This window comes from Dasypus novemcinctus, chromosome 20 (genome assembly GCF_030445035.2).
Source record: "Dasypus novemcinctus isolate mDasNov1 chromosome 20, mDasNov1.1.hap2, whole genome shotgun sequence".
Taxonomy (NCBI): Eukaryota; Metazoa; Chordata; class Mammalia; order Cingulata; family Dasypodidae; genus Dasypus; species Dasypus novemcinctus.
This window is the reverse complement of record NC_080692.1, coordinates 25,360,905-25,385,745: the sequence shown is the minus strand read 5'-3', so window position 1 is coordinate 25,385,745 and position 24,841 is coordinate 25,360,905. Positions and strand designations below refer to the sequence as shown.

Below are 24,841 nucleotides of genomic sequence, written 5' to 3'. Positions count from 1 at the left end.
GAAGCCCCTCCCATCCTGTCAAAAGCCCCCACTGACCTGACTCTCTCCCTTAGAGAGCAGGCAGCTCCGCCTGGCGGACGGGGGCGGTCGCTGTGCCGGCAGAGTGGAGGTCCTTCACCAGGGCTCCTGGGGCACCATCTGTGACGACGGCTGGGACCTGAGCGATGCCCACGTGGTGTGCAGACAGCTGGGCTGTGGGGTGGCCGTCAGGGCCACCGTCTCCGCTCACTTCGGGCCGGGATCGGGGCCCATCTGGCTGGACCACCTCAACTGCACAGGAAAGGAGTCCCACGTGTGGAAGTGCCCTTCCCGGGGCTGGGGACGGCACGACTGCAGACACAAGGAGGACGCGGGGGTGGTCTGCTCAGGTCTGCCCTCCTTCTTGCCCACATCCTGGGGAGGCAGCCCAGTCTCAAAAGGGGTGGGTCTAGGCCCCCTGGAAGCACGAGCTGAATCACCCACAGCACCAGGGACTCCCTGCCTGGGTCTTGTTTCTGAAATAGCCATGAAGAGTTTCTTTCTGCAGGGGTTTCACCTGACAAGATAGGTTTTTCTAGTGTTTCAAAAATAAAAATAGGACTCGCTCTTCAGTCAGAGTAAAAAAGGGGAAGAGGGATAATTTATAAATCCCCTTGCACACCTGGTATACAGCAGTGCACCCCTCCGCAGTACCTGGAGCGCTGCTGCACCTCACTTCAGCCACAGTCTCTGTGAAGAGACACAGTGTGGCACAATCAGAGAGAACAATGCACTGATTAAGTAAATGAATCAGAAAGGGGTTTATGAGCACTTTCCAGGGGGGGTCTCTCCTGCAGTGCCTGAGACAAGCAGGTCAATGGCCTGGAGTAACAGAAGGGTCAGAGCTTTAAGGCCCACTGCACCGGCCACAGTCCCTCTCATCTGTCTTCCGTTGCAGAGTTCCTGGCCCTCAGGCTGGTGAGTGAGGACCACGACTGCGCTGGGTGGCTGGAGGTCTTCTACAATGGGACGTGGGGCAGTGTCTGCAGAAGCCCAATGGAGCCCACCACGCTGGCCGTGATCTGCAGGCAGCTGGGCTGTGGGGACACCGGGGATCTCAATGTTTCTCCTGGCATCAGGGCAGTCTCTCAGCCCCGCTGGGTGGATGGAATCCAATGTCAGAAAAATGACCCCACACTCTGGCAGTGTGCTTCTGATGCCTGGGACCACAGCTCATGCCCTCCAAGTGAAGCAGCTCACGTCATTTGTGCAGGTGACTCTTTTGTCCAAACTTATACATATTAATTAATTATTTTAAATTCCTAATCTGATTATCCCCAAATCTCTGCCACATCTGAGTCTGGTTCTAATGTTTGCTTTGTCTATTCAGACTGATTTTAGCTCTTGTCATGCCTTGTAAATTTTGTTGAAAGCTACACGAGGTATCAGGCGAAAGTACTGAGGTAAATATGCCTCTTGTGTGAAACTTTATGTTCATTTGGGTGGGAGTTAGTATGCATTTACTGTTTGCTGTAGCTGTGGTTTCAGAGGCTAAAATTTTCTTCAGTGTGCGTCTTTTGCCTCTACTCTTCTCTATTGGTTTATCTAGAGACTCCTTAAATAGGGTCTCAGCCTTGCTTAAGCCCTTAATAGTGTCTCAGCCTTGCTTCAGCCCTGCAAGGGGAGTGGAAGGTTCTGGAATTCTACGAGTAGGTCTGAGCCCTATAGTGAGCCTGTGTTCCTGGGCTGTCACTTCACAAGTGCTTCTCAGCGCTTTTTTCCTCCCAGTAGTTGTGACAGGAAGGCTAGAGGTGACTGGAGTTAGGAGTGGGTTTTACCTTCTCCCAGGTCACTACAGCCCTGATAAAGGTTTCCTTTGAAGGCAGGCTGTTTTTAAGGAGAACAGAACACATGGGGCTTATTCCAAAATGCTTACTTTTCCCCTATCCTTGATGGGAGCAAGAGGTGATTTTTCTCTGATTTTCAACCTGAGAACCTGATGGTGCTCCTAGAGGTAAAACTTGAGAAGTGTTTCTGTCTCAAGCTAGTCCATGCTCATTTTCCAGCAAAACAGCTACCCTTATGTGTTCTTACCAGGCTCCAGCAGTGGCTACTGCTCCCAGTCAGCTGTGATTCTTTGAATCTGCCTGTCTTTCCAGTGTTCAGGATGGTTTGCCCTGTAGACTCAGTTCTCAGGTGGCTCTAAGAAGAGATGTTGATTTTCAAGTTGTTCATTGTTTTTTCTTGTTGTCCTGATGAGAGTGATGACATCCAAACTTTTTACATATTGTACTACAAACTGAATGTCTACTCTTCTGCTGGGTGTTTTCCTGCCTCAATAATTGCTGTCCTTTATTTGTTCCTCTCTCTGTGCTCAACCTTGAAATACTGCACAGGCTTTGAGCTCGGTCCTGGGCAGTCACCATCTATGTTCTCTTCTTTTTGACATCCTATTTCTTTCTTATTTTTCTTTTGTGAAACCAGCTTCATGAGAGTTTTCTTGAGACATTTCTTGAGAAACCTCTAGTTTTGCTAGAACTAATGAAAAGAAGAACTGTTCTACAAAAAAAGCAAGCTGCCTCCAGTGTTAGAGTTATCATGGTTTCTCACTTGAGAACCAAGCAGAGGTTGGGAGATTAAATTTCAGAAATGTTCCACTTGGGAATTCTAAATGAGGTACATGGTTATATAGGGATAATATAGAAAGAGCATATAAATTCTAATATTTTCTAACAATGACTATATCCTAATTATATTTTCCTGTGAAATAAGATATTTTCCTATTATTTCACACATTCTTGGCTTTTCTATGAATTAATTTATTTATTCTTTGATCTTTTTTACTTTAATATGTTTTTCCAGTATCATTATATCTTATTTTGACAATTTTGTGTAATTATCTGTATGCTTAATCAATTTTTCAACTCAATTTCTAAGTATCCTTTTCCACATATCACTCATTTACTGGTCACCTGGGTTTCTAACCACTTTAAAATTCTCCTACTAACATTTCCCCTCCTTTTCCATATGATCACCCATTTTTCCATTTAAGACACCATGCTAAAATCACAAAAGCATCTTTTAACATTTGTTTCACATTCATATTTAAATTATACAATATGGCACATTTTTCTCTCAATCCCAACTACAATTTCCTCCTGTATTTCAGAATAATTTTTCTATGGCTCAGTGACCTTTAATAGAAAAAAATATCTCTTCTCTACTTCCAATTTATTCCATTTCACTTGTTAACTTATAGGGGAATTGAAAGAGTTGGATAATCACAAAGAGTAAACACACATCCAAAATTCCTTTCACAGTTCAATAGTAGAAAAAACAAAATAGGGCCCACAATTCAACTTATAATAACCTCTACTTTTATTGATATTTTTAGGAAATGAAGATTTATTGAATGCCTTCTAGGAACCAGGTAGTATTCTAGGAACTAGAGAGGTGAATAAGTCAAAGTCCTCTCTCTAACTGTGTGGTATGGTGGGGGTTGATTCAAACCAATCAAAATCAAGAAATAAATTACAGCAATTAATTTCAAATGGAGGAAGCAGTTGTGTCTGAACTGATAGAGAGTCCACCAATCATATAGAGGGTCCAGGGTTCTTTTATTTTTTTTTTTTATTTATTTCTCTCCCCTTCCCCCCACCCCGCCCCAGTTGCCTGCTCTCTGTGTCCTTTTGCTTTGTATTCTTCTGTGTCTATTTGTATTCTTGTCAGCAGCATAGAAAAATTTTTTTTAAATGACTTTAATATTTTTTTTAAAGATTTATTTATTTAACACCCTGCCCCCCCCCCCCGTTGTCTGTTCTTTGTGTCTATTTGCTTCTTGTTTCTTTGTCACTCCTTCCGCAAATCAGCACTGCGTGTGGGCCAGCTTCACCAACAGGTCAGGAGGCCCTGGGTTTGAACCTTGGACCTCCTATGTGGTAGGCAGATACTCTAGTCATTGAGCTAAATTCCACTTCCCGGTCCAGAGTTCTATATCCAGGGCCTAATGAACCGTATGGTGAGCTGGCCCATGTGCAGTGCTGTCGCACGCAAAGAGTGCCATGTCACACAGGGGTGTCCTGTGCCATGCCAGGAGTGCCATGTCACACAGTGCTGATTTGCGGAAGGAGTGACGTTCCATACAAGGGTGTCCCCCGTATAGAAGAGCCCCACGCGCAAGGAGTGCACCCCATAAGGAGAGTCGCCCCGTGCGAAAAAAGCGCAGCCTGCCCAGGAGTGGCGCAGCATACACGGAGAGCTGACTCAGCAAGATGATGTAACAAAAAAGCAACACAGTTTCCCTATGCCACTGACAAAGAATGCAAGTGGACACAGAAGAACAGCAAATGGACATAGAGAGCAGACAACAGGGGTGAGGGAGGGGAGGGAAGAGAAATAAAATAAATCTTTAAAAATATTTTCAAAAGATTATAATTTTGATAAATATGAAATTAGGATAAAATGAGAGAAAGACTATTGACAAAGTTAGGGATGAGGTGGTATTGATTTAAAATGGTGAGATACTGGAACTACAGCTCTAGGAGAGTCTGGGATGCTAGTGAGGTCAAGATCAGTCCATCAAGGCAGATACTGGCCCTAGGATGGCCTCACTAGCAGCTGTCCTCCCTCAACACCCAGGACACCACAGGGATCTTGTCTCTTCTCTCAAAGCCCCATAACTTAAGTTCTGGCTTCCTAGAGTCTCCAAGAGCACCTACTCATCCAAAACCTTGCCAACCTAGGTACTTAATGCATGGGCCAGGACACAGGTGTGTATCACTGTGGAACACAAAGATCAGAGGTGTCTGAGGTGTACCCACTCTCCTTAATGAGCCTCAAACCTCAAATTGAGGTTTCAGTTAGTCAAGCAGAGGAACACTGAGAGTTGAGGAATTCTACTTGTTTGTGGGACTCACCAATTTCTGTAAAGACTAAAAGATCCTAAATTCCACTTTGGCCATGAAGCCAAAAGGGTACAGCCCAAAATTCTGTCTCTGCTTTCCTGAGGAGGAAGGAGGAGGAAGGGGAACATTTATATATCATATATATAAACTGATGAAGCCACAGCTCAAGAAAAAACACGTGAAGTACCACTTTAAAAGTCTCAAATAGACCCCTTTTAAAGGTGATGTTTCTCTTTGCTCTTGATTTCTTCTTGCCTTTGTGCTGAATGTGCTCTTAAGAGAATGTGCTGACACAGTCAGACTTGGTGACCACTTGACCAAGCCCAGCTGCGGAGATCCAGCTCTTACCCATTGTCTGTTTCCGCAGGAGCAAGACCCAAGAGCTGTCCCACAGCAACCACCTGCACAGGTACATCGACCCCTCCCACCTCCCCTGTTGGCCCTCAGGCGCCCTCCACTCTTCCCCTCCCCCTTCCCTACTCCCCTCTCCCCTCCTCCCTCTCTCCTTTCCTCCCTCTCTGCCCTTCTCCCCTCTCCCCCTCTCCTGCTCTCTGGGGGTGGTCACCAGAGGTGCTGCTGCCTTTTAGACAAAGAGAAGCTCAGGCTCAGGGGAGGAGACTCCGCATGCTCAGGCCGAGTGGAGGTTTGGCACGACGGCTCCTGGGGCACGGTGTGCGACGACTCCTGGAGCCTGGCGGAGGCCGAGGTGGTCTGTCGGCAGCTGGGCTGTGGCTCTGCCCTGGAGGCCCTGCGGGAGGCTGCGTTTGGCCCGGGCAGCGGGAGCATCTGGCTGGACGACGTGCGGTGCGGGGGCAGGGAAGCCTCCCTGTGGGGCTGCGCTGCTGCTCCCTGGGGACGGGGCGACTGCAAGCACGAAGAGGACGCTGGAGTGAGGTGCGCTGGTGAGTGGGGGCCCGGCCTTGGCTAGGGGGAGGGAGGGGTGAGTGTGCGCCCAGAAGCCCTCTTGGCAGCGCTGCTGCGGGACTCTGGCTCCCAGATAGGTGGCGTCTGGTCTCCTGACTCTTGGAAGACAAGAACATGCAGGGTTGGTCCTGAGACCCTAGCGCTCTCCCAGGCCCACCCAGTCCAGTGGTCTCACTGCCTTCTCTTCTCTGCAGGGGAGAGGACCACGTTGCCCCCCAGCGCCAGAGGTGAGTGGCTCTTCTGCCCTGAGCCCTGTGGTAGAGACACCCAGATTTCCAGGGACCTGCCCTGCGGAGCCTACATATTTCTGGCATATTTAATGGTATCAATAGAGGAAAGGCCTGATGACCAGGTGATCACTGTCCATTAAGCTGTGAAGGCATGAAGCTCTAAAGGTTCACCAGCCTTCCCTGTACAGAAACCCCTAGGACCAGACCCAGAGGTCAGCTGACTCATCAGGCCAGGACCTAGGGTGCAAACTTCTTGGGGCTCCTGCAGACTCACTGTATCTGAACTAGGGAATTCATGGCCCTGCGGACTCAGAAGGTGACAGAGAAAAGGGGGTTCTCCTGGGCCAAAAGCCTCATGGTCCTTTGGTCTCCACAGGGCCCAATCCTCCAGGCTCAGCTCCCATCCCCAGCATCTTCTCCCTGCCTGGGATCCTCTGCCTCATCCTGGGGGCCCTGCTCTTCCTGGTCCTCATCATCCTGGCGACTCAGCTGCACAGATGGAGAGCAGAGCACAGAGGTGGGCCCTGGGGGGGCTCACTGGGGAACACGGAAGGAGTGTCTGCAGGACATGGGGACGGGTGTGACAAGCTGAAAAGTGCACATGTTCACGTCTTTACTCCCATTATCTGGCAAGTCTCCCCAGTCTCTTCGGTAGACTACAGGATTAACAAACTCAAGTCCTTCATCCAGGGTTGAGTGTGGAAGCTCTAAAAAAGTGTGACTTCCTGTGTGTTTTAGTTTCCTGGCTGCCAAAAAAAATAGGTGATTTAAGCCAAAGGAATTTATGGACACAAGATTTTGAGGCTAGAGAAATTCTAAAATCAGGCGTCATCAAGGCGATGCTGTCTCCCAAAAGAATGTGGCCTTCTGGACTGGCTTCCAGAAATCTGGTCCTTGGCTTCTCTGTCACTTGGTAATGTGCATGGCAGCCTCTCCAGGCTTCTCCACTCTCTTCCGTGTTTCATTGACATTGAGCTTCTGGCTGCTCCCTCTGGCTCTCTCTCCATGTGTCTAAACTCCATTCTGCTTATAAAGGACTTCAGTAATAAGTTAAGACCCATCATGATTCAGGTGAGCCACACCTTAACTAGAGGGATCTCTTCAAAACATCCTGTTTACAATGGGTTCATACCCACAGGAGTGGGTTAAGTTTAAGAACATGTTTTTCTGGGGTACATAGCTCCAAGTCACCACACCATGTCAACAGTGTCTAAGGAGATGGAGTGTAGGTTTAAGCTCAAGACAGGGTCAGGAAACCTAGCTCTGGATCAAGAGGGCACAGGCTATGGGAAGAAGCCCTGGCAGCCCTTAAGGGTTTCTCCCAAGGTGAACACTGGGGAGCTCTGAAGGTTTGGTTTATTGCCCAGAGGATTGCCTCTGGGTGGGACTCTGAACTGGTGCTGTTTTTTCCAGCCTTGCTTGATTACGAAGATGCTCTGGATGAGGCCTTGTACCAAGAGATTGATTACCTCGTAAAACCAGAAAAGGAGGATCTGCTGAGCAGCGCAGGTGTGTGTCCCATGCCCTCCCCTCTGTTTGTGAGCTGACTGAGTTTGGGTATCTTCTGCAAGCACAGACCACCAATAACCCAACCTTGCATGGTCAGCCTACTCCAGGCACTCTCTCCACATGCCTGGAGTATCAAGATTTCCTCTAAACCTTGACATTGGCCTTCATACTATAGGAAAGCTTTTGCTGCTTGTCTGTGATGTTTTTCTCCCTACTAGGAAACCTGTCTGGTGACTCAGTGACAAGGCTGCCATATTACACAGGGGACAATGAGGAGGATGGAAACCCCAAATCTACCCCAGGTAGTAGGAGTGGGTCTTCCTGTGAATGGTGGTGAGGAGCAGGAGGAAGCTTGTCTAGAAGGATGTCCATCTGTGTTTAGGATGGGAAGGATCTCTTCTCTCCAGGTGGCACTCATTCTTTCCTCTATCTACTTACTCTGTGACCTCAAAAAAGGAAAGATTAGACTCAGTTCTCTGTTTTCATGGATACTTCTACTCAGTCAAAAACTTATGTCTAATGTACTATTACAGATTCAAAAGCCATATTTTTTAAATAACATCTGAAACTGAAAATATCAAAAATTCCATCATGAGAAAGAACCCTGTGGAAAGTGGTTTTGAAATAGTGTGATATTTGGACCATTTTGTGGTTTGCGTGTATAATGAAAGAGAAAATTTGACATTGGCATAGCTCTAGAAGCAGCATGGTGGCCGTTTTATCAACTACAAGAATCTCTTATTTGCAAAGGAACTAAGGAGAGAACGCTCACCTTCCATTTTTCTCAGACAGTAGAGTCGGACAGCCCATAGGTGGGGACAAGTACAGAATGGCTCTGCGGATAGTGAGGTCAACAGAGCACTGGAATTTCTCCTGTGATTACATTAGTGGTATCTCCTGTCTCTGGGTGATACCAAGGCCTCCTTCTCCCCAGCAACTCCATGTCACTCACAGCCTCAGAAAATAAGGGAATTCTTGGGTTCTCTTGGAACAGAATCACACCCCCTCAGTCACAGATATGTACACATTATTTGTTTCAGACTCTGTTACCAAAAGTTTGAAACTAGTAGCTGAAACTCATAGCACAATAGCTTTTGTTTAAGACCATTTTAGAAAAATGGGACCATTTTAGAAAAATATTATTGACCGTGAAATATTGGAATATTTTAAGGATTTGAATGTTTTATGGGAATATTGAGATCAAATATGTGCCTTGGAACAGCCTTGGAATATGGGAACTATATCAACTATAATAATCTCTACATTATAAAGGTTTTGGGGTGTCATCTGGTCCAACCCATATTTGCTATTCCACCTAAGTCCTTGTCTGCTTTCAGAGGCTCCAGGGCAATGCGTTGATGCCACAGGAAATGGTTATGATGATGTTGAAGAATTACCTATTCCTGAAATTCCTCCTGTCCCTGAGATAAATGGGAATTATTCTTTCTCAGATGAAAGAGATGGTGCAAGGTATTCCCAGACAGGTGAGTGGTCAGCTGTCTCCAGTGGTCTAGCTCCTTTGTCAAAAAGAAGGTGAATTTAGACCCATCAAGAGTTGTTTTTTCCTGCACTATCAGAATGTTGGTAGCTTTGTCTATTTAGATGAGATCAGCTCTTCTTTATCCCTCATACACTGCAGCGGTTTCATCTGCTCTGAGAGGAGGAGTATATTGTATCCTTTGTGTCCATGCCCACTATCCCTTGGAGGTGGACATGCAGAGCTTTTGTTCACATTTTCACACTCCAAACTTAGACATTTGTTTGACAATTTGGAGGTTCTTTCAGGTAGTGAGAGATGACATGGAAAGGTTCTTTAATAACAAGGTTAGTCGAATTTATGAGTTGTTTTCTGGGATTTGATTGAATAGCCCCCTTAGCCATCTGACAGATGACCCATGATTGTTCTCATAAATACTTTGGGTCAGGCTTAGTCTGTTTTTGAGGTTCTGAGGGATCTAAGGAGGTCATCCCGTTCCTTAAGAAATCAGACTTCCTTAAGGTATCAAGGCTTTGCACAGGGCAGCTGACAGGATGCAGTGATTCTAGTGTTTCAGACAATCACAGAGTCCCACAAATCTGTTTGTGGCCACTCTGTACTGATCTCTGCTTCCCCACGGGGACTCTATCTTTTTACACCACTGTCATCAGGATTCTCCTTGCTGTTTCAGATGCCTCTCTGCAGTCTCCTAGAGAAACTGTCAACCCTAGGGTGGAAGGCAGAGGTTCCTCATTGGTCCTGGGGCAAGAGGAAGATCGTGGGTATGATGATGTTGAACTTAGCACCATGTAGCACCATTTTTGGAGCAAACAAGTCTGCAGAGAATCTACTGTTATCTTTACAAAATAAATGAAAACCTTCTCTGTTTCATTTCTGCAAAGTTTTTATGTGTACCTATAATGAAAGAAAATTATTCCTAATAAATACTCTGAGTTTCCCAGACCAGTGCCCTTCCCTTGTGAATCAAAGTAGATTCACCCTGTTAACCTCAGAATATTCAGTCTTCAAACATGTGCCTTTCCCCAGGTGAAAACTCAACTGAAAAGTCAGTGTTAACACCTTCATACAGGCTATATTCTTGCCTTCCTTTCGATACAGAGAAGTACATACTTTTCTTTAAGAGCATGAAACTCTAAAATCAGGCCCATAACAAACCACTTTCTCTTAGGAAGAAAATTTATGAAATGCACAGTTGAATATTCCAAAATATTCCACCCTCTAGTTGATTCTGTCCTTGAGTACTACACATTTCAAATACAAGAGTTAGACAGAAACAATATACACTCCAGCTAAAGCTCCACAAATTAGAGTGAATCTCTAATTTCACTAAACCATCAAATGACTATTGAAATAAATTGATTAATTGATAGTCTCAGTCTTTTCTCGCATCACATTTTTGTGTATCCAGACAGAGAAGTTTACCTGGATCTCTTTAAGGGATAACTCTCGGTACGAAATCTGAGTTTTAATGCCTTGGCCATTGTCCTAACTGTACTACATAGAATAAATTATCTAGATCAGAGAAGACTGCATTCCCATTAGGAGGCCATAAGCCTGAAAGGGACATAAGACCTGTTTATCAAAACAGAATCAGATGCAGAATAGCAGCACAAATATGGCAAAGAGAACCTATTTGATAGAAATCCTGAGAAATAATAACATCCCCCTGCTCTAAAGAGTGATTCAGAGAATTGTTTTGCATCAACCTCTGTATGAGGCTCTATCCACCAGTCATCCCCTCCCCCCCATATAGGTCCATACCAATCCATTGATCCGAGGCAGCTCTGTGCACCAGCCAGAATCATATCGATTAATCTTGAACAATGGGTGAGTATAGAGACAATCACACTCATTTTCCCTATTCATATATAAGCCCAAGAAATTACAAATCCAAAATAATATCCAACCTAGAGCAAAGAAAATGAAGTGAAGATCTGCTGGATAACATTCTTACACCATAACCCTTGCCCCTCCTGGCGAGATGTCAATCAAAATAGAATCACACAGAAATAAATGCCTAGCAACATTCACAAGAGGCTATAAAGGGGAGCAGATGTGGCTCAAGCAGTTGGACACCTGCTTCCCACATGAGAGGTCCCAGATTCAGTCCCCAGTGCCTCCTAAAAAGAAAACAACAAACAGATAAACGAAAAACCAACTCTAAGGGAAGCCAGTGTGACTCAGTGGTTAAGGCCCAGCTTCCCACATACAAGGTCCCAGTCCAATCCGCAGGGGTCCCTCAAAAAAAAAAAAAAGGCTATGAAAATTATGTTAGACAGGGTAGAAAGGGAGACACACTAAAAGGATATGAGAGATTGTAAAATGAAGGATAGATTTTGATTTCTTATTGATTATACACAGAATGGTTATTTGTGGGTGCCCAAGAGTTAAGAAAAAGAGCTCAAATCCATTGAGAATAAGAAAGATTATGTAAACAGATTGCAAACTCTATTCACCACTATGGAATCAGTATATGATGGAAGAAACGAAATGAAAGATGGTTATATACATTTCTGGATATAAACAACAGAGAAGTTTAATATTACACTTTATAACCCAGCAGCATCTCATCTGTTAATAAGAGCAGAGCACTGAGTTGATGCTTATCTGTAAGCAGTGAGAATAAAACCAGAAAAATTATACAAAGTACAAGAAACGCCTGTGGTGACTGTGGTCCCTCTGCTGCAACAGCACCAATCTTGCACTCCAGGTATAAATGAAGGAGGGGAGATTCCAAGACGTCCTACTGACCCAGTGTGGAAAGATTATCAGAGTCCACATACAGTCTGTGGATAAACATTAAATTACTACACAAACAGAGCATTTGTGAATCAGGACTGAGATAAAACATAAGGAGTTGCTGAGAAACAGAAATAAGAAGGACATAGTCATGATAATTTGGGAAATGCAATCAGATCAGGCTCATGAAGGAGAGCTGAAAGATAAGTCAGAAGAGAAGAAGATATTTCCAGCTGATCAGTGGGCTCATCATCAAACTGAATGTTGTGCCCCTCTCAATTTAGAGGTGAAATGGGCATTGCCATTCCATTCGGGATGGAGGAATTATAAATGGATTAGAGTTAGGGAAAAAAAAAGAATTTGAATATGTATCTGAATGGTAGTAAAGGATTTCACTTGTTATTAATTTCCTAATTTTAGTGGATTTTTAAAATCTGTATGTAGTTTTGCAAATATCACAAGGAAAACCTTGTGAGATTTCTAACCTATATTGATAGATATATAGATATGTATGACAATAAATTTCTTTTCTTTAAAAAAAACTAGATTTTGGATACCCCACCCATCATTTTGTGTACATCTTTACTTTCAAATACAATAGTTTCCAAAGTCATCTTATACCAAGGAGCCCGATTCTTCTCAATGGAGACTGGTATTAGAAATGAAGGTCTGTGTCCTGGATGAACTTTTGCTCCTGGGATGAGATTGCTTTAATGCCCTTTCAGCAGACAGAGTATGATATAGATGGTTCCAAATCGTTTGTTCATACAGACTCCTCTAATTCCAATCCAATACCACATAGTTTTTCTTTCTTTTCCCTCTTCCATATCTGAAGTTTCCTTCTCCAATAATGATAATCCCATCTCCCAGAAATTTTAATATATTTTCTCATTTGCTCATTCCTACAGTCACAAACTACTTTCAGAATTGCTAGACCCACAGCATTATCAACATCAAATATATTAAGAAAAGGTCAAGATTGTGTTCATATTCTTTTTGTCTTAGATCAAGGGTCCACAGTCCAAGTACTGAGTTCAAAATTACTAGAATTGTTTTCTTTTTCTCTTTTGTGTAATTATGTTATTCATGTGACATTAAGTTCTGTTCATTTGTTTCTATATACCAACCCTACAGTATATGAAGAGTGCCTATTTCCTTCAGTGTTGCTTACAGGCTGTTAAAAGGTTTTGGAATTTTTACCAGTCTGATAGAGGAGAAATAGTATCTTAGTGCCATTTTAATTTGCATTGCTCTTATTATAAGTGAAACATATTTTCATACTTAATGGGAATTTTATACCAGAGAGGAAGCCCACTGGTCTGAAATTCTTCCTCTGATAGTTCAATCCTTTAAGACCCCTCTAATCACATCTGTAATATCCAAGTAGCCAGAAGTTCCTATATTTCTGTCTATATTCCTTCTGGATTTGCTCAACCTAGATTTCATCTTCTTGCGTTCTTCTCCTCCTTGGATTATTGCCAGTCTAGCCTCCATTAGCGTGCAGTAAGGAGAGGTATAAGATGAGATAATTCACTTAGAAAGCTTTTATAATTGAACAGAAAGAAGTGACAATACCCTAAACAAAGAAGAGGAAGTAATAGAGAAGAAAAGAATGGATTAACAGACTTTGATGACCAACTGGATATGAGAAGAGAATTAGGTGAGTTCTGTATGGGCTTAAATAATAATTGGCAAACATGGGAGTAAGATGAGAAAGGTAGAGGTAGTTATATAGGATTAGATTTTTAGTTGGTCCAAGAAAATTTGGGCAGGGTAAGGAAACTACAGACATCCCCTGCAATGCCAACAATCCCAACTTTGAAAAACTCACAGTCCTATCTGTTGCTTAGGAATTAAGAGATGAACTGGCATCTCAGTGAAGAACATACATTAATCTTCATGATTACTTTTCCATGAGATCATCTTGCTAGAAATGAAGGCCCAGTGTGGACCAAGTTTAGAGTCCCCTATCTAAGTAAGAGTGAACTAGAACTTTTATGTGCCTGGGCAACGTAATGCCTTGAGTATCCTGTGGAGGACATGAGAAAACAGATCAGTTCACTCACCTGATACTTCCTCTGGTGGAAACTGTGTTTCTGGACAAATCCTCTAAGAGCAATTGTGATGAAACTTCCTAAATTATCAAGAAAGCAAAAAGCATTTTGTTCAGAATATTTAATTGTGAACATTTTCCATGTAGTACAGTTATAGGTCAGCATTATCTTATTGGAATACAGGCAATTTGAATAGCTGAGGCTTCAGCTCATTCTTAATACCACATCATGGGAGAGCCATTGTAGAATTTCCAGGGGCACTCAGCTCAGCATCATCATATCCAGTGTCCCATACGACACCTAGGATAGCCAGGGGCTATCTTCATCCTTCCCAGGATCAACTGTTTCTCTAGGGAGCTGTAGAGAAAATCCTGAAACAGCAAAGAGAAAACTCATTAAAACTGTGACAAACACAGGCCAGAGCCCGTGGTGGCAGCATGGTCAAGCACATGGTGCAGACAAAGCATCCCAAGGACTCAGCAATGCTCCAGGAGATTCAAACTGTTCCATATTCATCACAGCAGAAGATGGACATCAGGACTATTCTATAAGGATCCAGGCTACATGGGTCTCTGGGGCCTCCGCTCGTCTGGGAAAAACTGGATCACTGGAGATGTATGGCTAATACGCATTCTATGTGAAGACCTGCTCATGGTTTGCTCAATCAGCAAAGATATGGGTCAAGAATGGTAAGAATTACAAGAAGGAATAGGAAAATTTCTCACTTCCCAATAAACCAGCTTAATTCACAAGAAGAAGGAAGCAGGAGACCACAGCTAGAGTTATCTTAGTTCCTCATTGACAATCCAACTCTGTGCTTGGTGGCCTTGGCCTGTGTTCTTAAGTTCACACAAAAACCATCCAGGATCCTCAAGTATGAGAACAATGCGGTGCCCACAGTAGCCGCTTTCCATAAATCACATGGGCCCTGATGCAGAAATACTCTTTTCTGGAAAACAAGTGTCTCCACTTGGCTATTGAAATGTTTGGAATAGATGAGCTCTTAGTTGCCCACCTATTCTGAGTCTACAATCCATCACCACTGGCTTTAAGTTTAAAGGTCACCACAGATGAAGACCTGGCACATATCAGCACTAACTAATGATCACAGTGTCTCTTAAATTACCAAATGCCCTATAAATCCCAATAGCACAACTATTTTTAAAACCCCAAAAATGTTGCCAGAGTAGTTGTCCCATTTTTTTAGTTGACAAATGTGCTCAACTAATCTACAGGTCTTAATACAAGCACTTCCTTGAGGGTAGGATGAAAACACCAAGAACACAGAGTTAATCTGACATCATTAAAGAAAGGAATATGGTCTAGGTGATCCTATCAAACACATGAGGGCACCCAAATCTGAATGCACAGGAAGGATGGATATTGAGGATCAAATGAACTTTGTCCAGGACAGAGACAAGAGATTGCACAGACTGATGCACCCCACTCACCCATCTGGGAGACCCTGACCCCATTCTCTTCTGGGAGCTCCTCCGCCTTGTTCATCTGAGAAGGAGCAGGAGCCCCAGGCACAGGCACCTCTTCAGCATCATGGTAACAATCACCAGGGGCCTCAGTCCCTGTCATGGAGGCTCTGAGGGCAGACAAGGGGGTCAGATGAAACCACAGTAAGTGGGCGGTGTAGGTAATACCCAAGATCTCTTCTGACCCAGGGATTCTAATGCTGGATAAATAGAGACACCTTTAACTCCATGAATAAACAGATCTTTTCCAAAGCTGAATATTTAATGTGCCCATAAACCAGGAAAATGATCCAAAATTCCCAATATTTCTTGATTAAAACTATGTATTTCAGAGAGAATATCACACTAAAGAGTATTACTCAAATATGCTGTCAGATGATGCTTTCTGAAGGCAGTTTTTTTTTACATAACATGTACATGTTGTGACTGAATGTGGGTGACTCTGGACACGAAGCATCACAGAGCAGCCAGGGACAGGGAAGCCTGGACCCCAGCTGGAGACCAGAAGGCCCTTTATCCAGTAAAAGGAAGACGCTCCCATCAGGACCTCATCTCTGTGAGGGAAATTCCTCCTCCCCTAACACCCCTCCACTATCTGAACCAGATGTGTAGTGGCTGATTTCCTCACCATCCCCTGTGTAATATGGCAGTTTAGTCACTGAGTCATCTGACAAGGATCCTATGTGGAGAAAAACATCACAAAAGCAAACAGAACCATCCCTCCCTCACTCAGAGCCTGTGGCAAGGCTGAGCAGAAATGCTGAGACTCCACACTTGACTCCAGTAGTGTAAAGGGAAGACTCGAAGCTCACAGTGGCTCAAGTGGCCAATTCCTGTGGCTGCTGGAAGGGGCTGAATGTTTGAGGCTGCACTAGAAATGGGCTCTGTGGGTGCTGTGAGGCTGGGTTAGAGAAGGGATCTGTTGGTGTTGTGAGGCTGGCTTGGTGGTAGGGTCTGTGGCTGCAGAGAAGACGGGACTCATAACCTAGTGGGGTCCTGACAATCAAAGGTCCCAGGTGGGCAGGGCAGAGCCACACATCTGGGTTGCCCACAGGTCCTCCTTCAGTGTAACGAGGTAGTCAGTCTCCAGGTACAAGGCCTCATCAAGAGCATCTCAAAACTGGAGACAGCTGAGGAAACCACTGACAGTCAGAGTTTGCCACATGACACACCCAGAGGCAAAGACTAAACACTCAAGCTCCCCATTGCCCAAATTTAGAGAAATCCCTTGGGGTTTTTAGAGACTCCTGCTCTGAGCACCATTCTATACCTTTACATTGTCTAACTCGTATTCACAGCTTAGCCTCTCTTCTTTCAGCCCCACACAGGAGACCATGATTTATGAGAACCACACCCCAATCCTAAGAACCTCTGTACATTCAGTCCTTGGAGTTTAAAGTGAGGTAGATGGTGTTTTGAAATCCAGTGGTGCAAAACTAATGGGAGAGGGCTGAGTGGGGCTGGAGTCTTGCCAGAGCTGGCTGTCTTGGGGGCTTGCAGGGTGGGGGGTGTGTGGACATCGATTTGGAGAGAGAATGGCAGAGGTGGTGCTTGCTGAAGGTAGAATTGCAGCTTACAAGTACAGAGGTCAGAAGCTGTGGACTCGTGGGACACTTCCCCCTGGGGCTGGTGGCCGTAGTGTTTCCTGAGAACTGTCGGTTGTGCGGTGGCATTCCTGGGCCCCATGGTCCCCGAATGTGTGGTCCCCAGGCCCTAATATTTTCCTTCAAGTGAACTTAGCCAACAACAAAGAAATAGAATAAGAAGAACAAAGTAGCAAAGAGAAGACAACATTCACACAAAAACAACTAATTAAACTCCGAACTAGACAAAGAGGCTGAGCAACTGAATAAACCCGTCAAGATAAAATGATGACCACACAGCAACAAAAAACTACAAACCAAACCAAAAATCAGGAAAACATGCCCCAATCCAATGAACAAACTAAAAACCAGGAAGAGGAGCAGAACATCGAACAAGTAAAGATCTCAAAACATATTTAAGGGACCAATTTGATAAGGTGAAGGAAGAGATTAAGAATATGAAGAAAAAATTGGAGAGAATACAGAAGAAATTGCAATCATACACAAAAATATAATGAATATGATGGTCACGAACAGCACAATTCAGGAAATCAAAAATACACTCTCAGCAAATAGGAGACTCAAAGAGGCAGAGGAGAGATTAAATGATGTGGAAGACAGTACATCTGAAATCAAACAGATAGTAGAACTGATTGATAAAAAGATAAAATCCAGGAGGGGCTTAGGGACCTAAATGACAATGCAAAATGCACCAACATACTTATTTAGGCATCCCAGAAAGAGAAGAGAAGGGAAAGAGGACAGAAGGGGTGTTGGAGGAAATAAGGGCCGAAAACTTCCCAAACCTATTGAGGGAGATGGATGTACATGTCCAGGAAGCACAACACACCCCAAACAGCATAAATCCCATCAGGCCTACCCCAAGACATATACTTGTCAAGTATCCAATGCTCAAGACAAAGAGAAAATACTAAAAGCAGCAAGAGAAAAGAGAACCATCACATACAAAGGAGGCTCCATAAGATTAAGTGCTGATTTCTCATTTGAAACCATGGAAGCAAGAAGACAGTGGTATGACATAGTCAAGGTACTAAAAGAAAAAAATTTCAGACTGAGACATTATCCAGCAAAGATAGCATTCAAAAATTGTGGGGAGTTCAAAATATTCACAGATAAACAGAAACTAAGAGAGTATGCCAGCAATAACCTGCCCTTCAAAAAATACTAAAGGGAGTTCCTCAGGAAGAAAGAAAAAAACAAGAGAGACAGAGGTGGAGGAGAATGTAAGAGCAACTAAAAAGACAAAAACAGAAAAAGAAAATCAAACAGAATATGACAAACACAAATCCAAAGAAAATATGACTAATATAAGTAATTCCTTGAAAGTAATAACACTGAAAGTCAATGGACTAACTCACTTGTCAAGAGACTCAGACTGGAAGATTGGATAAGGAAATATGACCCATCTACATGCTGTCTGCAAGAAACTCATCTTAGACCCAGGTATTCAAGGAGGCTGCAAGTGAAGGGCTGGAAAACAATCTTACAATCAAACAATAACCAAAAAAGGGCAGGAGTAGTTATATTAATATCAGACAAAATAGACTTTAAATGCAAAACAATTTCGAGAGACAAAGACAGACACTACATATTAGTGAAAGGAATAATCTTTCAAGAAGAAAGAACAATCATAAACATTTATGCTCCTAACAAGGGTGCCTCCAAATACATGAGGCAAACACTGGAAAAACTAAGTGAAGGAATGGATGCCTCTACAATTATAGTGGGGGACTTTAATACGCCTCTATCAACTTTGGACAGAACATCTCAAAAGAGAATCAATAAAGAAACAAAGACTTTGAATAATATATTAGAGGAGCTGGACCTAATAGACATATATAGAACATTATACCCAAATACAGCAGGATATACATTCTTCTCAAGTGCACATGGATCATTCTCCAAGATAGACCACATGCTAGGCCACAAAAAAAGTCTCAGTGAATTCAGAAAGATAGAAATCATACAAAATGATTTCTCTGACCACAGTGGAATGAAGCTGAATATCTGCAAGGGCCAGAGACCCAGATTTGGCACCAAGATTTGGAAGTGAAACAACACACTCTTAGAAAAATAGTGAGTCAAGGAGGAAATCTCAAAAGAAAATAATAACTACCTTGAAACTAATGAAAATGATAACACAACATATCCAAACTTATGGGATGCAGCAAAAGCAGTACTGAGAGGAAAAGTTATAGCCATAAATTCATACATCAAAAAAGAAGAAAGAGAAAAAATTGAAGAATTAATGGGACATTTGGAGGAATTAGAAAAAAAAAACAACAAAGTAATCCCATGGGAAGAAAAAAAAAAAAAGAAAGAAATAACAAAGATAAGAGCAGAACTAAATGAAATAGAAAATAAGAAAGCACTCGAGAAGATAAACAAGACCAAGAGCTGGTTTTTTGAGAAGATCAATAAAATTGACAAACCCTTAGCTAGATTAACAAAGAAAAAAAGAGAGAAAATACAAATACACAAAATAAGAAATGAGAAAGGAGATATCACCACTGACCCCACAGAAATAAAGACTATCATAAGAGGATATTTTGAAAAACTATATTCCAACGAAAACAACAATTCAGAGGAAATGGGCAAATTCCTAGAAACACATAAGCAGCCTACATTGACAAAAGAAGAAGTTGACAATCTCAACAAACTGATTACAAATAAAGAGATAGAATCAGTCATTAAAAACCTCCCAACTAAAAAGAGCCCTGGGCCAGAAGGCTTCAAAGGTGAATTATACAAAACATTCCAGAAAGAACTAACACCAATCTTGCTTAAACTCTTCCAAAAAATTGAAACAGAAGGAACACTGCCTAACTCATTCTATGATGCCAACATTACTCTAGTACCAAAGCCAAACAAAGACACCACAAGAAGGGAAAATTACGCACCAATCTATCTAATGAAACTTGACATGAAAATCCTCAACAAAATACTTGCTAATCATATTCAACAACACACTAAACAAATTATACACCATGACCAAGTGAGGTTCATTCCTGGTATGCAAGGATGGTTCAACATAAGAAAATCAATTTTAAGGTAATATACCTCATAAACAGATTGAAGGGAAAAAGTCTCATGATCATATCTATAGATGCAGAAAATGCATTTGACAAAATATAGCACCCTTTCTTGATAAAAACACTGCAAAAGATCAGAATAGATGGAAACTTTCTGAACATGATATGAAAAACCCACAGCTAACATCATTTACAATGGTGAAATCCTAAAATCCTTCTCTCTAAAATCAGGAACAAGGCAAGGATGCCCACTATCATCCCTCCTATTTAACATAGACTAAGAAGTACTTGCTCGAGCACTGAGGCAAGAACCAGACATAAAAGGCATCCAAATTGGAAAGGAAGAAGTCAAAATTTCACTATTTGCAGATGATATGATCCTATACATAGAAAACCCTGACAGGTCTACAACAAAGCTTCTAGAACTTACAAATGAGTTCAGTAAAGTCGCAGGTTACAAGATAAATGCACAAAAATCAGCAGCATTTCTGTACACCAATAATGAGCAATCTGAAGAGGAAATCAGGAATCAAATACCATTCACAATAGTAAATTTAAAAAATCAAATACCTAGTTAAATTTAACTAAAGAGGTAAAAGACTTATACACAGAAAACTACACAACACTGTTCAAGGAAATCAAAAAAGACCTCAATAAATGGAAGAATATTCCCTGTTCATGGATAGGAAGACTGAATATTATTAAGATGTCTATCCTACCAAAACTGATCTACACATTCAATGCAATCCCAATAAAATCAACACATCATTCTTTAATGAACTAGAGAAACTAACTATGATTTATTTGGAAAGGAACGAGGCCCTGAATAGCCAAAGACATATGGAAAAAGAAAAACGAAATTGGAGGAATCACACTACCTGACTTCAAAACAAATACTACAAAGCTACAGTAGTGAAAACAGCATGGTATTGGCACAAGGATAGACATGTTGACCAATGGAACCAAACTGAGAGTTCTGATATAGATCCTCATATATACAGCCATATGGTATTTCACAAGGCCACCAAAACCCTCTCAAAACTGGGAGAGAATGACCTCTTCAACAAGTGGTGCCTGGAGAACTGGATATCTATATGTAAAAGAGTGAAAGAGGATTACCAACTTACACCTTATGCAAAAATCAACTCAAGATGGATTAAAGACCTAAATATAAAACCCAAGACCATAAAGACCTTGGAAAGCAAAGTAGGGAAGCATCTACAAGACCTTGTAATAGGTAACTGCTTCATGAACTTCACACCAAAAGCATGAGAAGCAAAAGAACAAATAGATAAATGGGACCTCCTCAAAATTAAAGCCTTGTGCACCTCAAAGGAGTTTGTCAAGAAAGTGAAAAGAGAACCTACACAATTGGAGAAAATATTTGGTAACCATACATCTGATAGGAAACTTATATCCTGCATATATAAAGAACTCCTATATCTTGAAAATAAAAAGACAAACAGCCCATTTAAAAAATGGAAAAAAGATCTGAACAGACACTTCTCCAAAAATGATATACAAATGGCTAAAAAGCACATGAAAAAATGCTCCAAATCTTTAGCTATCAGGGAAATGTAAATCAAAACTACAATGAGATACCATCTTACTCCCATACAACTGGCAGCTATCAAAAAATCAGAAGACTACAAATGTTGGAGAGGATGTGAAGAAATGGGAACACTCATCCACTGTTGGTGGGAATGCAGAAGGATCCAGCCAATCTGGAGGACAGTTTGGTGGTTTCTCAAAAAACTAGCTATAGATTTGCCATATGACCCAGCAATTCTACTGCTGGGTATATACCCAGAAGATCTGAAAACAAGGACACAAACTGATATATGCACACCAATGTTCATAATAGCACCATTCACTATTGCCAAAAGTTGGAATCAACCCAAATGCCCATCAACAGATGAATGGATAAATAAAATGTGGTATATACATACAGTAGAATACTACTCAGCTATAAGAACAATACAGTACAAACACATGTGATAACATGGATGAATCTTGAGAACCTTATGTTGAGTGAAGCAACCCAGGGCATTGAAGGACAAATACTACATGACCTCTCTGATATGAAATAAGTAAACCCAGCTGTGTCAGAGAGTTAGAGACAGGATGATAAACTTTAAGGTAGTTGGAGGGTAGAGGAAGGTTGTGAGCTGACAGCTACTTGGGTGAAATCTATGATAAGCTGGAGGTAAGTATTTGTACAGGGAAGGGATAAAATGAGGGTATAGGGATAACTTTGGGTAGGGCTGTGTGGATGGAATGGATGGATCAGATTGCCCAAGAAATTAGGGAGAGTGTTAGGGGAACATTAGATCATGGGAGATTGTCAGGTATGTGGTTGAAATTGCAGTGCAGAGAAAACTCTTTAGAGAATGTAATATGGAAGGTTGCCTGTTTGGGATGCTTAGGGGGGGGTGCATCTGACACAGGGCAAGCTTCTGGTGAGTGTGTGAGTGCTCATTTTGTCATAGTGGATTATATCATTGGGTGGAGACCCATACAATGAGAGTGAAGGTATACTCACATCCTAGGGAGGACTGATGTTCTCAAACAGAGGGAATTGTATCTCTTGAGAGAATCAGTGGCTCCCAATGGATTAGGACAGTCAAGTATGTCAAGCTCTCAACATTTTTGCAAGTATCTCTGAATATGGTCCCTCAAGTAATGAAGATTGATTGTCATGGTGGGCCCTGAAGGGAGGGGGAAAGAGGTATGGAATACATGGAATCAGGGTAATTGTGGGGCAATGGAAGTGTTCCACAAGATTGTGCAGTGATGGATATAGAACATGTTAAATTAAAACAAAATTGTATAAAAGTCTATAAGCTAAAATGCAAACCCTAATGTAAATCATAAGGTAACTAAAAATTTTAAAATTGTACAGTCCAAAATATAAACCATAATGTTAACCAGAAAAAAAAAAAAGATTATGCCATGATGGATATAAGTCATGTTAAGTTACACCAAAAATGTATAAAAGTTATAGGCTAAAATGTAAACCATAATGTAAAACATGAGATAACTAAAAATTTAGAAAATTGTATAGTCTAAAATACAAACTGTAATGTAAACCCAAATGGAACCATGTTTGAAAGCTATTGTTTCAGAATGTGTATATTAGCTGCAGCAAATATAAGATGAACATGTAAAAAGATCACTGTTTGGGAAGGGAGAAAGGGTTTGATGTTGGATATGTGAGAGTACATATATGTGAATTACTGTGATCTAAAACTTATGTCAAGAGAAACTTAATAATCAGGAAAAAAAAGAAAGAAAGGAGGTAGACACTAAGGAAGAAATGAAAGAAATTGCCTTGCCAATGTACATTCAGGGCAACACCTGTAGCAATGATGAAAGGCAAAATGTCAAAAACAAAGCTTTTTCATTTTTTCATTTCTTTGATACCCCAATTAATTTTCCTTTATCTAATTTTTCTAAATTTCTATGTATTCTGTACCTAACCATTAAACCCATCACTATATTCCATTTTCTATTAATGGAACCTGGCAATATATTGGGCTTCCTTTTTGAAGAAGTTTTGGATTACAGAGAGGTTCAACTATGGTGGGGGAAGAGCACTTGTGTGGGGTGTCATTAGTGGGGGGGCACATGGTTGGGAGGGAGTTCTCCAGGGTATGTATACAGGTACATAGAAAGGTTTGGATATTTTCATAGTGGTTTCAGTTGGAAACGACAGATGAGAGAGTGCTGAATTCCTGACCAGGGGAGCTCTATCACATTCCCCAATGGAACAACAACAATCCCCCAAGTGTAATGGCAAAGAACAATAAAGATGGATGGTCCAACGATGAGCCCTTGATACTGATGGCACTGATTATGAGCCTGTGTGCCTGAAATATGAACTAGGCCTATAGCTATGGGGTGCCTAAGAGTTACCTCCTGAGAGCCTCCATGTTGCTCAAATGTGGCCACTCTCTAAGCCAAACTCAGCATGTAGATACATTGCCTTCCCCCAAGTGTGGGACAAGACTCGCAGGGATGAGCCTCCCTGGCACCAAGGGATTACTACCAAGCACCAGCTGATGATGCAACTACAAAAAGACCATGAACAAAGAGGTCAACTCAGACCAGTAGAATATCTCAGCCTACATGTAATATCAGGTGTTAAAAACTGCTTTTGACTTTGGTTAAAAAGGGGGAAATGGAAAGGGTAAGTGCATTTATATGGCTAAGAGTCTCCAAAAAAGAGTCGGGAGGTCATCAGGGGGGTGATGCTTATGCATGCCTCAGCAGGGTACCAGAGACAGCCAAGGTAGATGGAAACCCAGGTACTGGTTCTCCTGAGAGCTACAGAGACCCATAGGTCCTATGGTCATGGCAGATGGCTCTGGAGTTCAGTGCCATGTCAGTTGGCTCTATTTTGGAGTTGGTGTTCCTGAGTGTGATGGAGTTGGACTCAGATGTCACCTTTATACACATGCCTCATCTGTCACTTTTACCAGACCTGTGGTTGGTGCTGGGGTTGGTGTATACTCAGGAGACCTGACTCTCTGGACTATCCAGGAGACAGCCAGGCCCTGAGCCTCAGCAGACTTGCAACTCCTGCCCTCTGATTTATTGGACTTACCCCAGCCAGCTAACAGGGAGGTGAAGAAGGTCAACCACCACACCAGGGAGCCAAGAGTGCCTACAGCTGCAAGCAGAATTGCATCCATCATCAATGTGGAATCTAAGCCCTCTCTCAATATAGAGGTGGAGTGGACATAACGATCCCAGGGTCCACAGGATGGAGAAATAGAGTGTGGATTAGAGTGGACTTACTGATATTCTACTATGGAACTATTGTGATTAGTAACGGAAGAAATTGTAGCACTGATGTGGCTAACAATTTCCTTTTAATTTTTACTGTAGAAAACAGTCGAAGTC

General features: G+C 42.3%; 2 protein-coding genes across 2 annotated transcripts in view; both read left to right on the top strand.

Moving 5' to 3' along the window:
* The window catches only part of LOC101423803 (uncharacterized), a 446,281-nt gene that overhangs the window by 359,674 nt on the left and 61,766 nt on the right, over positions 1-24,841 (top strand). Inside the window, 3 exon segments of the mRNA XM_071210051.1 lie at positions 54-368; positions 917-1,231; positions 5,450-5,764. Coding sequence (XP_071066152.1) covers positions 54-368; positions 917-1,231; positions 5,450-5,764 — 945 coding nt within the window.
* On the top strand, positions 5,827-9,893 carry LOC139437059 (antigen WC1.1-like; the record flags this gene model as incomplete). The annotated part of the gene is made up of 6 exons (XM_071210040.1): positions 5,827-6,013; positions 6,393-6,533; positions 7,430-7,525; positions 7,744-7,827; positions 8,863-9,009; positions 9,694-9,893. Coding segments are annotated over 6 exons (777 nt in total), but the record flags the coding sequence as incomplete, so codon positions are not given.